The sequence below is a fragment of the Sander lucioperca genome, chromosome 8, assembly GCF_008315115.2.
Source record: "Sander lucioperca isolate FBNREF2018 chromosome 8, SLUC_FBN_1.2, whole genome shotgun sequence".
In the NCBI taxonomy this organism is placed as follows: Eukaryota; Metazoa; Chordata; class Actinopteri; order Perciformes; family Percidae; genus Sander; species Sander lucioperca.
In genome coordinates this window covers 36,919,809-36,936,961 of record NC_050180.1, presented here as the reverse complement: position 1 = coordinate 36,936,961, position 17,153 = coordinate 36,919,809, and the positions used below count along the sequence as shown (strand labels likewise).

Below are 17,153 nucleotides of genomic sequence, written 5' to 3'. Positions count from 1 at the left end.
TAGACTTCCAGGCCAACCTGCTGATTCAAATGGTCCATAATGGTTGTATTGGGGTACAAACGTTTGTCACCTCTACTTAGACCTTAAGTGTTTAAGGCTCATATTTTATTGGCCGACTTCCAGTCAAGCATTTCCATTTGTGTTTACTATGTAAGCAATAATCCCCGACAAGTTGTCCTTGAAGCATCACCATTGTTGCCATGGTTATCTGCAGTTATATTTAACCTGCACTCCGGTTTAAAACAGCAGTTAAATGATATAAATGAATATTTTCATTGTGTAACTGTACATTCACGGTGGTGAGTTCAGTGTTAAACAGTCCACTGGCCAAAACTATGACAACAAGATCCAGCTTGTAAAAAAAAAAAAACTCATTGATTTTGAATACTATTGGAAACATTGAAAGTATGTTCAGAACATACTTTATCCTAAAAAAAATTGTACAGCAGTTAAGAGTCGGACATTTCTGTAAAAGTCGAGCTCAGTCAGTTGCGGGCGGTTAAAGGCTTTGAATGAATTCTGAATCTCTACTTAAACCAACTCTACAACTAATTGGGCATAAACAATATTTTTTTTATAAGTGTTTTTAAAGATGCTACCAACTGCCGATCTTTTAGGAAGTTGAGCTGTGTGTGTCAGCAGACAGTGGATTGTTAAAAGGGGACGAATTGTAGAGGGACGTCCCACTTTTAAATTCACTCATGTTTCTCTGCTCCTCCACAACAGACGGTTGTTGTAGATGCTGTTAAATTGAGATCATTAGCAAGCGGAGGCACAGTTTTAAAGAAAGATTATTGTTTTTGCAACCTGGGGTCACATTATTGTAGTTTTGGCCAACATTTCTATTAGTTATGCAAACATTTTACTCACTAGCTTAAGTCCATTATGGCAGCAACACGAGGCCATTTTATCTAAACCAAATTATTTGGAAGTGAAAACAAGTTGTCACGCACCCTGGGTGCTTTGACTGACAGTACTTACTGAGGTTCTGCACACAAGTAGTTTTTCAAGGCAAAGCACAATTTTAATGGACATGAAGGTGTGTTTGTGATTTAGATACTTGGGGATTTGTTTATAACTCTCAGCTCCTGTGGCTCACTGTGTCCCCAGATATAACTGGGTGAATAAAATGTTGTCTTGTAACAGATGAGAGCGATGTCTAAAAAGATTTAAAAAAAATAATATCCAGTTTGTACAAAAATGCACATTTATTGAGTAATTTAAACACCAGAGACTGTAAATTGTTTGTCATAAAAAAAATGACCACCATGATCAAAGTTAACAATTTTCTGTGACATTTTATTTTTCAGTGTTTTACAATAATGTGTCTGTTTTGCGACGTCCGTTAAATGGTGGTAAAATATGGATTGCGACAAATGTGAGATTGCAGAGCCATTTTATTTAATGTGTAGCAGATTCTTTGTAAAATCTACAGAAGATATAGGCTACAATTTCATGAGTTAACACTAATAACCACGAAAATGTGCATTCTGTGAAAAGAGCTCCCTTTTGTGGGGCCGTGTGTGGTTTTTGAGAAGATATATGTACGTATTTGTCCGTTTATTTTTTATATTACTGTACATAGACTCTACAGCATGTGTAGACCTCATGTATTTCTGTTTATTTGATATGGAAAATGTTCTTATGGCCCGTATGAAACCAACTTTGCATATTTGTAACATGCATCAATGTACAATAGAAGACAATGTATGTGTGTATTCATGTAATCCACCAGGCCTACCAATGTCATGGCAGCTAAGTGTAAAAGAAAAGGCCTTTGTTGGAGATGTTATATTTTGGAGTGCCGTATTCTGTTTAGGATCGACAGTGTTTGTTTGTAGAGAAGAGCGAGTCTGTTGAGAGCAGTCGGGGTCCACAACATAAATCAGTTTCATAATGAACTGTTTTGTTAATTTGAAAACTGCACAGCAGAACCTTCGGTGGCTTCTTCCACACGTTCTTAACTTTAAATGTTTTTTTTATCTCAGCACAAACGGCTCCATCAGTAACCGTTTTTATATCTTCCAATTCCTCAAATGAAAGCACTGAAGCCCTTTTTATCTTTATTTTATTGTATTTTGACTGCATTTACTTGACAAGTTACATTATATTTTAATTTCAGATGCAAGTATTTGCTTAATTTGGAAACTAACCTGAACAACAAAACAAAAAAATACTTGACATTTTTTGAGTATAAGATACTATATGTGATTTTGTTATAGAAACTCCAAATTAATTGTTTCCTCCAGCTCACTGTGGATATTTGAAACTTGGCATACTCATAGAGCTCGAGTTATATCCTGGTAGCTTCTATTTCTGAGCTGCATCAACGTTCAATCTTAACCGTGGTAGTTTGACATAATCAACTTAACTCAAAGTCAACTTAATAGCTTTTTCCAAAGCTTTCAATTGCATCTCTCAGCCGTTATCAGCAGTTTACTCAGTTACGTCATTACGTGACCAAGTATGAACTTCAGTCATGTGATCAAACGTGGACGGATCTGAGTGTACGATAATAACCCATCTTTGTTCAAAAATGGTCTTTGGTTTGTTGTGCTGATAGCTCCTAAAGCAAGTAAGTGGACCTTGAGTTGAGTTTCAAAACCTCATTCTTAAGCTGAAAGGAAATTTTTGGGGCACTAATGCTCGCTCTAACAATTAGAGTGTGTTCCTTTTATGTGTTTTGTTTCTTTTATATTACTTTCTAAAATTCATGGTAGCTCTGCCAGTTTTATTTTTCTAGTTTAAAACATGTTGATATTGTACAGTATGTATTTGTAATTTATAGATGATTAAAGGGTTAAATCAGCTAAAGAAAGCCCACAGCACCTCATACTTGGAGTAATGCAGAAGGCTTTGAATGAATCCTCTCGTATTAACTCACAACACATTAGCATGTCCCGTAGCTGTATGTGTTGTCCCTGGTTTGCTTTCCTATTACCTGTCACAGTGTGGTTTAGAGGAATCTGAAAATGTTGAAGTAATCAAACCCCCACTGACAAACCAGACTTTTGGCCTCGCTGATTGTAAAGCTTATTTTAGACGAGAGGAAACAGTAACTTTAATAGAATCACTATTAAGAAACAACTGATGAGTAATCGGGCCAGGGGTTTAAATATGTGTGTGGGGCTGGGTAGCACCAGGGAAGCACTCAAAACCTTTTTAAAACCGATGCCATTATGATACCTGAGTTACTGAGATTAAAACTTTTGTGTTGTGTATCCTGACAAATAAAAAATCCACCTCTCATCCAGTGCTGGTGCTGAAAAGAACCTAGTAATAATATTTTGTTGTTGTGTCCTTTCCAACCAAAAGTGTTTTCATTTCTGTGCCAGAATAGTTTATACCCACCGGACTCACTTGTGCATGAAACAGATTGATATCCATGTGTGTAAAAGTATATATAAAGAATTTCTAGAACAGTAATAATAACATGTTTTCTAACTTTTAATGTTAACAGTTTATATATTGCCACTTTTACAAGGTATACATTTACAATGCCATGTATTATATAGTATCTTGTAAAGACGCCACCCAATGATGAGTTATATGCAGTTTGTTTCAACATTGTCACCTTATAAAACTATACCAGCCCATTATTGGAAAGTGCTGTTACTCTGACATTACATCACTCTTTTGTAAACACACGCTATGTTGCAATAAACTACTCTTGAAGATTGTTATGTATTTTATTGTGAATTAATCAATGTGAACAATCCATTCATGACTGACACTGACGAACCATGAAGGGGTAATTTTTAAATTTGAAAGACAGGTATGACAGGTAGTTTCCAAGTACAAGTTAGTCCAATTAAGTACAATTTTGAAGAGCTGGGTTAGCATTTGTTGACGTTAATAAATAGACATTTAGTTTAAAAAAACAACAACTAAAAACTCCATTACACGTGGAAGTTCTGTATTCAAAATGTTGTTTAAGTGAAGAGAAGTATTACAAATAAAATGAAGTATCAAAAGGTAAATAGTCATTATGCAGATGTGATATTTTTTATTATATTGCAGTAGGCTATTACAGATGCATTTATGTGTATAGAGCATACCAATCTGTATTTGCAAAGTATACCTGTCAGAGGAATGTAGTAACACAAAGTATTAATTACTCCCTTAAAGTAGCAGAAAATGGAAAAGTTCATGTCATATTGCTTGAATGAGGAGGGTGTATTGATTGACAGGTAGATAGAGTGCAATAGAGGACGGGCCTCAGTTTCCACTGTCAAAAAAGGGTGTGGGTCGTTGATGATACAGAAATAGTAGCGTTGTAAATACAGTTCATCGGTTTAAAACGTCTCCAACAGACAGCTCCTTTAACCAATAAGCGGCTTCAAAAGGTCCTTGTTTTGATTTATTAGCCAGTGGGAGTAAATGGAATGTCTAAGTGGGCGGTTCTACAAAATCCCTGTGCCAAGTAGTGCAGTATGTATGTGAGATTCGGCAACAGATGGCGGCGGTGGTGGTGGGGACTGGCTACATCCAACAAGAATCTGAAGGGGTGGAGGCGCTGATGGGGGAATTCTTTCCAGCTACTAGAGTTGGTTGTCTACTGAGGAACTGGGACAGGGCTTGGTCAATCTGACCTCATTTAGAATTTCGTGCCTACGTTCTTGGATTTTTCTCTTTTTACCTTTATTTTCCACTGAAGGCCGCAGAAACCTCGGGCTAGATTTGGCCACACGCCGACCTGAGGGCTCAAAGATATCTGCGGGATTGTTTGGAAAGTCTCGTGAAATGTATTTGCCAGAATTTGGCGGTTTAAAGTCGTAACATGTTTATTTTGTAGAGTCGATTGTGTTTACACGATAGCAAAACTTTTTATTAATGTTGAGTAGAAACAAGTTGATAAGCTAACTAGTTAGCTAGCTAGCTTACTAGAATGCTAGTTAGCTAGCTACCTAGCAGCGCCTCTCTAGCATGTTGAATGGATGAATGAATGAATTGGCGAGCCCTTGCATTTAACTAACAACCGCTTGTTGTTATTACAAGAACACGTCGAATATTATCTACATGAGACGACACATATTTTCTACAACAAGGTGAGCATGTGTGGCTAGCTCCTCTTTGACTGTTACACTACATACGTTACCCTCAAATGGACAGGAATGCGATTCCAGGAGGTTGGTGGACAGCGGCGATTTAGCACGCAAAGATAGTGTGCTAATACTGACAAAAGCCTGGTAATGTTTGTGAAGCTGGGGGAGGCTTGTTTTAGCTAGCTACAAATATTTCCACTACTTGGACTTGGCTGCAATAGTGTGAAGCTAACGCCCGGTTTGGGATGGGGAATAAGGTGTCATGCTGCGTCTCTCCCGAGTCGAGCCCCAAACTACCATCGAGACAACCGGCAGAGCGGCTGGAAGAGTTCCAGACCAGCACCGAAGTGAGCGATGACAACACAGTACCCTACCTGCAGCATATAAGCGACAGAGAAGTCCCTGATGGTATGTGTCCACCTGAAAACCAGTGATAAATAGACCGCTTCAAACTTAACCTTTCATGTGTTTGAGCCCATGCAAGTCACACCCATTTTGTTTGTTTATAGGGAGGTTAATCGTAATCTAGTCACCGCCATAGTGAAGAAGCTCCTTCACATGACTCTGAGCACACAAACTTTGATGACAGAATCAGAAAATAACCAAACCATATGTGCACACACACCCAGTTATTTGTGTCAGCATAAGGAGCCCCTCCACTAATATTAACACACAAACAAGGTTAAGCTTTAGTGTAACAACTTTGTGATATACTCTCTCATAACTGCAGGGATATACACACAGACACCCTCTTCAGCTATTGCCATGATGATGATGATGGGCACTGCATCATGTTGATCACACTGGCATCAAATTAACCATTCAGAAATTAGCAATGAAAACAAGCCCCTTATCATCCATTCATTGTTGTCTTTAACCAACCTCAGTTTTATTTCCATGGCCTATTTTTGAGTGGGGTGGGGGAGGAAGAAAGTACAAATACAGAGAGATCACGCCTTAGCCAGAACAAACATGTTTTTTTCAAATAAGCTCACTGGACACAAACTGCATCTTGTAATGTGCCATTAACTTAGCATCACCATGCCCATAATTGTTAAAGAGATAAAATGTAACTAAGGTTAGCAAATGGGACATGTCTTTAGACAATCCCCCCTCACAGTTTTTTTTTGCTCACGCTGTGATAACATGCTGTGATGCAGGCCTCTGATTTGGAAAGCATCTCAGATATTTCGCTGTGATGTAGGCCCAAACTCAATTGTGTACTATAAGTCCTAGTGTCGCCACTCCTCATTCACTCCCAGACATGCACAGTGTTCATCCCATTCATGTTGTTGTGGACAGTAGTGTGTGAGTGCAGTATGGCGAGAGCAGCTGTTGGCAGGGTGAGGGTCAGAATCTGTCCAACTGTCCTTCCTACATTCCTCATGTCTCTTCTTGCTGTTCTCACTTCACAAATGCGGCCATCCCCTAATCCCCAGTCTTTTATGTAATGTGCTGTCTGCACAGATTTAGATAAAGAACACAATTCTCAAAGTCATGCTTGTGTGTAAACCAGTGCTGTCTTTGTGTTTTGCATTGCTTGAATTTACAGTTCTGTCTAAAGTGTTTTAATATCCACAAATATTTAGCCAGCAGTATCTAATAATAATCTAATAAAGTATATTTTTAACGCACATGTATAGGAGTAAAAAGCCTTAATATGGTACTTGATCACTAACATTTTTATTTATGGACAAAAGACTGGTCAAACTTTTGTCACTTTAAAGACCGGGTGATGGAAATATTACTACATAACTTATAGGTGTTTCTGGTAGAAGTTCAGTGTCTGCTTTTTATGCTTACACTGTGTGATTTGGTGTTGAGTAAAATGTAAAAAGTGATAGGAGCAAACACTGCTACTCGGTCATTATGAGGGTAAAGTTCTGACTTTCAGCAGAAAGCGAACTGTGTAGGAATTGTAGCCTTTTTATACTACTTAAGTCTTGTTTGGTGTCAAGTCTTTTGCAGTCTCCAACCTACAGACATAATCTGGTAATTAAGGTGAAGCTCTGCCAAATCTGTCTAGCAGCCATCTTCACTTCCTGCTCGTCTCTTGGCTTTTTGGTGTGACATAAATCCAAAGCATTATTTCTTTAGAGTGGATAATGTGAGTTCACAGAATTACACTAAGTGCTATTATCAGTATATTTGATCGATGTGTCAGCTAATAGCTTCCTGTTCTCTCCTGTGGCTTTATCACTACCTACAAGTGAGAGCTAAGTAGCACACACTGTGCCTTTATTGACAGATTGTCATTACAAAGCGAGCACTAATGTACATTTCTTGTTTTCTCAGAGCTGGCATTAGAGTCTAACCCGTCTGACCACGCCCGAGCAAGCACCATCTTCCTTAGCAAGTCCCAGACAGATGGTGAGCAATCCTAACATGGCACACACACACACACACACACACACACACACACACACACACACACACACACACACACACACACACACACACACACACACACACACACACACACACACACACACACACACAGCGATGATTCACATTAGCTATCTTCTGTAAGATACTTTGAAGAGCAAACACACTATTTTGAAACACAATTTAGTGTTGAATGTTAAGACAAATGTGTTTTCAGGGGTTGAGGTATTAATAAACTGGAGCCACAAGCATCTCTAACAATTAAGTCAATTAAAGCTGCAAGTAAACAATTACCAAAACATTTCAGGTGTAATACTATATTTGATTATTTACTAGATGCAGTGCAGAGTCTGAACGCTGATTCCTGCTTGTAGCTTGGCTTTGTTGAACATTTCTTCTTCTTTACAGTACGAGACAAGAGGAAAAGCAACCACATAAATCATATCAGTCATGTAAGTCAAAATCTAAATATAATAAATGCATAAATCTGATTGCTGAATTGATTGTATGTGCAAAGCTATATTTTCTTTACTGACCTGGAGGTTATTTCACACTGTAGATTGGCCAGTTAAAGTTTTTAAAGGTAGTTAGTTTCATGAATTGGTTTATGCTTCTGATAGTAGATCTTGTGTATTCAATATCTTAATGTTGTTCCAAATCCAAAATGTCATTGTAGAAAAAAAGCCTGTGAAACAACATCGGATCATAGCACACAGAGTTGGCGTTGAAACAGAACAGTGGAAGTTTTGCCAACAATAGTAGCGGTTCATAATGTCCATTAACCAGATAAGGCTAGTACATCTAGCTCAAGTAAAAACAAGGGTAAACCAGAAAACCTTAACACCAGACCTATTAGAGAGAGGAAACTGTTCAGAATTGTGGAACCAGTCTAAGGCCCTGTTTACACGAATACGCTCGCGGGTGAAAACAACCCAATATTTGATCAGATGTGCCTTTCGTTTAGACGGCAATTTTGGGGCTTAAAAACGTGTGTGTGTGTGTGTGTGTGTGTGTGTGTGTGTGTTGTTTGGAGCAATAACTCCACCTCCTCGTCTGTCGAGACAAAATTGTCAGCTTTTGTTGCGAAGCACGCTACTGAGGAGAGGAGGAAGACAGGGAGATAAGTAGAAGGAAGGTTCTACGCAGGCGCGTGGACTTGGTGAATCGCATTTCACACACTTTTGCGTCACCATATGCACGCAGATTCCCCCCACGTAACGCTCGTCTAAACGCGAAATAAAAATAAATAACGCCACTTTTGCGTTTTCTCTTCAGATTGTTTCCATCTAAAACATAGCCTAAAGAAATGCAGCCACCAAGACTTTTCCTGTCCTGTGATCAGTTCAAGTTATTGATTGTGTGATTTCAATGTCTCAAGGTATCTCCTGGTCCAATGTCAAAGAAATACAGCTCCTGTTCCACAATCTTCATAGACGACAACACCGTCAGTCAGCCAAACCTCAAAAGCACAATCAAATGGTGAGAGAATTTCACACACAGAGAAACACAAACACACAAGGCTGTGATGTCCAAAAGTCGCTCATTTCACATGAGAAAATCCTGTTGCATCACAGGGTGGTAATCCTAAGTAATACTTAATGGATGCGTGACTGAAACAGATGCTATAACGCCTAATTTAGGACAGTCCTCTGTAATGACATTATTTCAGTGAAATTTGGAAAAACGCATTTCATCAGGATTATCTCCGTGTGTTTAAATAAAGCCTCCTTGCTGAGTGTGTGCAGATGTTTTGTCACACAGTGGTCTGACACACACAGACACACACACACACGCAGCATATTCTCCCATGTAGGTTATTTAAGCTATGTAATGCAAAAACTAATCAACACTATTTACGTTATCATTCATTTTTCTGTCTTTTTCTAGTGTCACGTTAGCAATATACTACCACATCAAAAACAGGTAAGTGCACATTTTTAATTTGTGGCACATTATATTGTTAAAACTGGCATGTGTGTGAAGTGTGTTGACAGGTGTATTATGTGTTCCTTAGGGACTCAGGCAGGTCACTGGACATCTTTGATGAGAAGTTGCACCCCTTATCAGTGAGTATGTTGATGGGATTTCCTCAAACTCTGAAACAGTGACTTTTGCTAGTCAGTGTCTCAGCACCTGGCTCCCATCAGCAAGACAGATGAACAAAAAGCAATTCCTTCAAGCCAGTGGTTTTGTCATTTATCTATTATTGAGTCCATCTATCCAATCAGTCAGTCGGCCTGAGCAACTTTAAGATTTTGCTGCAATTTATTTGCAATTACTTGCATGTTGAATCTGAACCTAACAACTGGAAAACCATAACCATTCACCATACACCAAGATGAGAGATGAGATCTGGTACAATAGCTTATCCCTTGTGTACATACAATCTGAATAAATGTAGAAAATGTATATGTTTGATTATTTGAGACATTATTTCTTTTGTTTTCTTTTTGTCCTTGCCTTCAATTATTTTCCATCCGATTGCACATCCATCTGAAACGTAGTGGTGTCCCAATACAAAACCTGTTTTTTGTGTAGTGACAGCTGTACTCCATTTTCTTCCTTCAAATTGAGATTTTTCAGTACTGACCTGGCATTGAGGGCTATCCATAACACAATGCGAACAGTTCACGGAAAAACATAAACCGTAGGGGTCAGTTATGCATCATTTAAAATGGATGTGATTCACTGGTTAAAAAAAAAACACAAGAAGGAAACAATTGTCCCTTCTCATCCTCTCTTGTGCTTTTTAGAAACGGTTTCCATTCAGTTGTCGACTTGTGATAATGAGCCATGAGTGGTGTCTCACTCCACAATGTGGTTATTTTTCCGCCGACCCTCACAGCTCAGTGTTTTGGGGGCCACTCCAAGCTGAAGATGACCTCAAAGGGAGGGGAGGGCTAAGAGGAAAATTTAGGACAAAACTAATATCAATGTTGACGATATGAAGCAAACATTGTTACTAAATATCTGCTTGTAGTTTTGTATATTAAAGGAACATTCAGGTATGTATCAACCTGGTGTACTTGCCATAAACGCAGCCATGTGACTCTATGGGCAGTGTTTACGTTGCACTCGCCATCTCTGTTATAGAGATTCAGGGAAAGCTGCTTTCCAAACAAACAGGATTTTTACATGACATATTTCAAATGCTTGCCTCCGAGTCCAAACCAAATAACCAAGAGGCAAATTAGTCCAGATGAATCTACAACACCCCTCAGACGTGTGTGTGTGTGTGTGTGTGTGTGTGTGTGTGTGTGTGTGTGTGTGTGTGTGTGTGTGTGTGTGTGTGTGTGTGTGTGTGTGTGTGTGTGTGTGTGTGTGTGTGAGACAGAGAGAGCCAGTGCCAGATGACTACTCCCGTGTAGACCCAGAACACAAACTGATCTACCGCTTCGTCAGAACGCTCTTCAGCGCCGCACAGCTCACTGCAGAATGTGCCATTGTTACTCTAGTAAGTCTGTCTCTCTATGATGCTTTTGATTTTACTTACACCAATATATTGTTAGAATAATGATAATATTGTTGAAATCCTGCCACTCAGTGAGGAGTTTAGTTTACTGCAAAATTCTTGGAACACTGAATACGTCTACATTTTTGTCGTACAAGTCTTTATCAAATCGGACACTCAAACACAAAAAAATATTTTTATTAGGTACTTTTAGAATCCTATATCAGTCTAAGGCCATTCGTTAAGATGCTTTTATCGTAATCTGCTAAATATTTTTTATAGTTGTTCTGAAATCTAACAAGACATTATTGAAACTACATTTGGTAAAGTTGTAGAACACAGAAGCAAAGTTTTTTGTGCATGTAGGTAAATACTGTGGTATTACTATAAACTGATCACCAGAGGGCAGTAAACGCTTACAAACTGATTTGTCCCAAATGGCACTTGACAGGTGTATGTGTTATGATCACACAACACAGTCTTTACATCAGAGAAGATTAAAAGCATCATATTATATGATGTTAAAGACTGAGCAGATTTGTTTTAGAATGTGGCGATGAAAGACTAATGCATTTCTGTCACAGTTTCTTTGCCGTTTTGAATTTAACATGAATTTTTCAAACTGAGGTGCACGAATGTTATGTTTTCAAAATAGCAAGCCGGTCCCAAATAATATCACCAAAATGAAGGTAGTTTTTGCAGCTAGCAGCATATTTGATTTGCTCTGGCGTGTTCTGTTTCCAGTGAGTAATGTATGAAAGAAAAATAAGATTATATCATTATCCTCAAAGGTGTTTTCCATTTCAAGAATAAAAACACAGTTTTACTAGGTACAACATTAGTTAAGTAGTAGGTCTAATCCAGTTACAATACCACTAAACATGTATAGGAGAATTTGTTGGTACATAATATGTGGTAGCATATAAGAAACTAATAAGGGAATTAATAAGGATTCAACTGAGAAAAACCCTGTCAGTTCCCAATTCAAATGTTGACCATTAAACATTTTTCTACCTCAAGGTGTACTTAGAGCGCCTGCTGACCTACGCTGAGCTGGATATCTGCCCCGCCAACTGGAAGCGCATCGTCCTGGGAGCCATCTTGTTGGCTTCCAAAGTCTGGGACGACCAGGCTGTGTGGAACGTAGACTACTGCCAGATCCTTAAAGACATCACTGTGGAGGATATGTGAGTTGTTGTTGTTGTTCAAATCATTTCTGTGATGGGAGGCATTTGCAGTAAATATTTGTCACGTTAGATGCGATGTTCTGAAAATAGATTTTTAAATTTTAGATGTGAGTTTGGATTGTAGTATGACCCCTTGGACTGATTGTTATAGTCAAGTTACAGTATATTTAAAAAAAAAAAAAAAAAAAAAAAAAAAATGCTGTAATAGAGAGGGGGGAGACAGTATTGTTTAAATATGGGGATAATGGGGCACATTTTCTCTCCTGGAAGACATTCATAGTGTTGCTCTCAGTTGTTTACATGAAAAGCGACAGAAATAATTAGGGGAGAGAGAGAGTTGGATAGATAAGTTCAAACCCTGGCTCCTCGCCTCCGCATAGCTGGCCAATCACAGGGAGAAGTTGGTGTAAATGACAAATCATTGGTTTCAGAAAGTTACAGAAATGGTCGGATTGAGCCCCCCCCCCAATCCCACGTTGGGAGCTGGATTTTTCTGTTAGGTTTAGGAGCGTGTTTCTGCTCCAACTGAAGCAGTTAAAGTATATTGGGGCATGATAAGAGCAAGAGATCTCATATACAAGAACCCTAAAAGAGTTTTCTTGGGGCAGGGTGTCTTCATTCATTCTATTCGCCGTATATCAGCATAATTCCCAGCTCAAAGTAAAATGCAACGAGCTGATTCATTGCGCTGGGCAGCTGAGTGGAAATCAGCACATGGCACAGAAGGAATGGAAGAAGAAACGTTTTGCGAGGTAACGCAAAAACATATTGCAAGGGAACGCAAAAGTTATTGCGTGGGAATGCAAAACATATTGCGAGAGAATGCAAAAGTAGTCCCCTGAAAAAATCTCGCTGCGACCCTTCCGGGACTCCGTATCATTCACCCTTAGTGAAATGAAATCTGAAAATAACTCTAGAGTTTACCACTGCTACCAGTTGAGGTTTTTTTGGGTCTGCTCAGAAGGTCTCCTGGACAACCCTCGTAGACATACTGTAAACATGTCTAGGTGGGAGAAAACTCCAGGGAAAGAGCCAGAGCACACTGGTGCGATTGCATGTCCTACCTGGCCTGGGAACGCACTGGACCCTACAGGAAGTGCAGGAGGATGTGGTTAGGAAAAAGGACACCTGGGCTGCTTTGCTGCCACCTTGGCCCAGGCCCATTTTGTAATAATTGGATACACAGTTGAGTAATGGTGTAGCTTTGTTTTTGTCGAGCTTGCTTGCTTGTTAATAAGTGTCAGGCCATTTAACTAATGCCAAAAAAAAGATCTTAAAAAGTACCTACTGTTTTTTTTCAACCTGGACCCTGTTTTCCTATGTTTTTGTGTCTAAGTGTCTGGTGGGAACAACAATCTTTGACATTGGTCCAGTATTAAGCAAGATCGCTGCAGTAGGGCTGCAACCAACGATTATTTTCATAGTCGATTAATCTGTTGATTATTTTTTCGATTAGTTGTTTGATCTATAAAAATGTCAAAACATGGTGAAAATCAGTGTTTCCCAAAGCCTAAGATGACGTCCTCAAATGTTTTGTCCAAGATATTCAGTTTACTGTCACAGAGGAGTGAAGAAACTAGAAAATATTTAAGAAGTTGGAGTCAGAGAAATCTTATTTTTTTAATTAAAAAATGACTCAAACTGATTAATCGATTATCAAAATAGTTGGCGATTAATTTAATAGTTGACAACTAATCGATTCATCGTTGCACCTCTAGTCGGCAGCAGCGAAACAAGCTACAATGTAAATGAATTGGGCAATTGGCCAGCTTGTATTTACCTTCACAAAAGTGCTCGTTTTGCCACTGACGGGCTCATATTCATATTCTAAGTGTCTGACAACATTATGGAAAGGATCTCTTCAGAGATAGACCTTTAAAACCTCTTTGAGACCTTTTCTGTTTAACCAGAAACAGCTCTGAGGTCGCTAGCGCTAAACCCACCAGACTCCATTTAAAAAAAGTAATACTTTTAGCGTGTATAGAGCCAACATATTTTCACATGTAAATCAGTAAACTATGTGTTTATTTCAACCAAAAGTTGTGATTGTTGGAAAAGTGGAAAGACGACCTAAAATAGTTTTTTATAGTTTTATTTTGTTTCTGTCGACTTGGAATGAAGTGTATTTTACAATGCTAAAATTATTAATTATTAATTAAAATGATACGTAATTCAGCGGATGTTTTTTATGTTTAAAAAAAGGATTTTACTTTTCAACAGAAAGGTTGAACTCCTTACAAATCCTTTCCATAATGTTGTCAGGAAAAAACGGTAGTTACCCTTTAAATTGTTTCCTCAGTTGTGGTAACATATGAAATTCATCCCTAAATTTGGTTGCTTTGGGTGTTTGTTGTGTTTGTGTTTCTGAGCTCCAGATTTTTGAGAAAAAGAGAATCCTAACAAATACAACATGGTTCTGGCTCAACATGCTTGCTAATAAAGGAAATATAACAACAAAGATGCACTTAAAGCAGGCAGATGAGTGCTGGGATAGATAGCGGGTGTAATATATCTGCTGTCCCTCAGGCTATAAGCCGGTGAAGAGGCCAAGGGCTGCACTCTGAGCCCCCTGACTTTATTTCCTACAATTGCTTTTCCTCTGTGTGTTTGTGTGTGTATGTGTATAAAAGAGATTGAAAGTGCCTGCTTGTTTTTTTTTATTTGGAAAGGTGCGTGCACTGCCTGCATGTCCGTGAGTCCCCATCCCTCTCTGACTCTTTCTCTCTTTCCTCTCATATATGTATGACCCACACTCTCTCTGCTCTGTTTTCATTGCTGCCATTCAAGTGTCTTTGTGAGCCTGGTCGGGGCTGGATGGAGGGATGGGGAGAAGGGTAGAGAGAGAAACAGAGAGACAGACGGAGAGAAATGCAGGGGAGGGTCTCAAGTGCTCTCAATGCTTCTAGATAATGGCCCTGGCTCTCGCCCACTCCATTAGTTGCCCTGGGAGACCAGACATCACACACACACTCACGCACGCTCACTCTCACCACCTTTGCTGACCAACAAAGCATCCTAGATGCAGTCTCCTTGGTGACCACCTCCCTTAGCTTTTCTCATGGCTGTGATGATGATGATGAGGTAGGATGATGGAGGTTGTAGTCTGGAAAAAGATGAGCTGTGGGTGCTCGGAGTTACATGTCTGATTGCCTGCAAGTGTGTGTGTATTTGTGTCTTGTGTGATCTCTGTGGAAGAGATCTTTGATTCCTTCTCGCTCCATGAGCACTTCCCATGTTGAATGTATAAAGTCAATGCACAAATAACTGACATATAAGGTCCTTCCGCTGACTTTTACAGTGTGACCATTTCTTTAGTAAAATCATATCACCTGTAAACACAGATAAAGAAAAAGGTTTTCTTCTTTGAAGAATAGAAATATATTTTATTCTATTGAATAGCTGTCAACACTTTACCCTCAGTATCCCAAGTGGCTGATCAAAATGCATACACAGGTCTTCATGTCCATTTTATCAAAGTTGTGTGTTCTGAACAGGATCATGGTCAGCGTTGTCCTTCTCTGACATACACTTAAACTGCTTGAGAAGATGACCTTGCGTCCCTTATATTTCTTTACTGGGCGTCTAGGACTTGAATCCTCTGTTCCTCTATCACACTGTCCTAAAGTTCTAGAGTTGAGTTAGGGTTTTTGGCTGTCTGGAATAACCCTCAGGTCTCTTTCCACCCTTCAGGAATGAGATGGAGCGCCACTTCCTGGAACTTCTCCAGTTTAATATCAACGTGCCAGCCAGTGTCTATGCCAAGTACTACTTCGATCTGCGGCAGCTGGCTGATGACAACAACCTCAGCTTCCCCCTGGAGCCTCTCAACAACCAACGCGCCCAGAAACTAGAGGTGAGCTGCCCTCCTCAGCCGTTGACCAGCAATTTCTGGTCTTCCAGTTTGTCTCATTACGATGCACCTGGAATATTTACCTCTCTGCTCTGCAGCGAGCCCACTGCACTTGAGCCGATTTATCATTTTCTCATCTTGCAGAGTTCTTGAATTCAAACGCCTCTGGTTAAAACACAATGATCTATTTACCTTTTTTCTATGAGAACTTATCAGTAACAGAGTTTGTGTTTGTCTGTCCAGGCCATTTCAAGACTATGTGAAGACAAGTATAAGGACCTGAGTCAAACAGCGATGAGACGATCCTGCAGCGCAGACAACCTGATAGGTATACGACGCTCCAATGCTGTGCTGTCATAGGCCAGACTGCTGCCCTCTGTTTTCTAAAAGCCCAGCTAACCCACAGCCAACCCCCGGACAAATGTCAACCTCACAGGTTCAACACATCCACATCAAGCAGGATTCAGGCTTGAAATGTTACTGTATGACGGCAATTTGCATTACGGCTGTAGAACTGACTGAGAAATTACACTTGAAAATAAGGTGTTAACCTAAAAAGTTTACCACACAACTATTAAATCCCTTATTTATTTCTTACTTGTCCCTTATGTCCCAGAGAACGTGTTAAGTAGGAATTGCTCTACTGCAGTTTCAGTCTCAGAAGGGTAGTCTTTGTATTGTCATAAAAATGTAATTTTTCCAAAATGTATTTGAGTTATTCCATGCAGCCTGGTGTTATTCTATATGTAAGTTGTCACCAAATTCCATGGGAAGACCAAAACTAACAATGTGTTAGTCTCTCTGTGTACTTTCTGAGTTCCCTACCCCGTCAGTGGTATTCAGTCCCAAGGCCAGTGGTTTGTACTGAAGACATAAATAAGACATAAATATTTAATATGGCTCACAAAAACATTTAATTCATAAAAAGGCTCAGTATTTTCCTAAAACAGCACGTACTGTAGTTTTTAATATAAAGTTGCCTCAAACGGGAGGAAAAAGTGCATTTGTTGGATTTTTTTGCTGTGGATTAATGCACGTTTGGTGCTCTTGGTGAGTATTTACAGCAGCAGGCCAGTGTATGAGGGATTGTCTTAAAATAAACCGTGTACATAGGGCTGGGCGATATGGAGAAAATCAAATATATTTTTGACCAAATACCTCGATACCGCAACGATATTGTAGTGTAGTGGTGCTTTCACAAAATATTTACACAATGAGACCTTTGATAAATAATC

At 39.3% G+C, this 17,153-nt stretch overlaps 1 protein-coding gene across 1 annotated transcript; it reads left to right on the top strand.

Moving 5' to 3' along the window:
* The first annotated feature begins 4,396 nt into the window (after window positions 1–4,396).
* On the top strand, window positions 4,397–16,338 carry ccnyl1 (cyclin Y-like 1). Its single transcript, XM_031279628.2, has 10 exons — window positions 4,397–5,453; window positions 7,341–7,415; window positions 7,839–7,882; window positions 8,809–8,909; window positions 9,318–9,353; window positions 9,445–9,496; window positions 10,765–10,884; window positions 11,902–12,068; window positions 15,759–15,921; window positions 16,162–16,338. The coding sequence occupies exons 1-10, from the start codon at window positions 5,291–5,293 to the stop codon at window positions 16,276–16,278; spliced, it is 1,038 nt and encodes a 345-aa protein (XP_031135488.1). The 5' UTR covers window positions 4,397–5,290; the 3' UTR covers window positions 16,279–16,338.
* The last annotated feature ends 815 nt before the right edge of the window (window positions 16,339–17,153 follow it).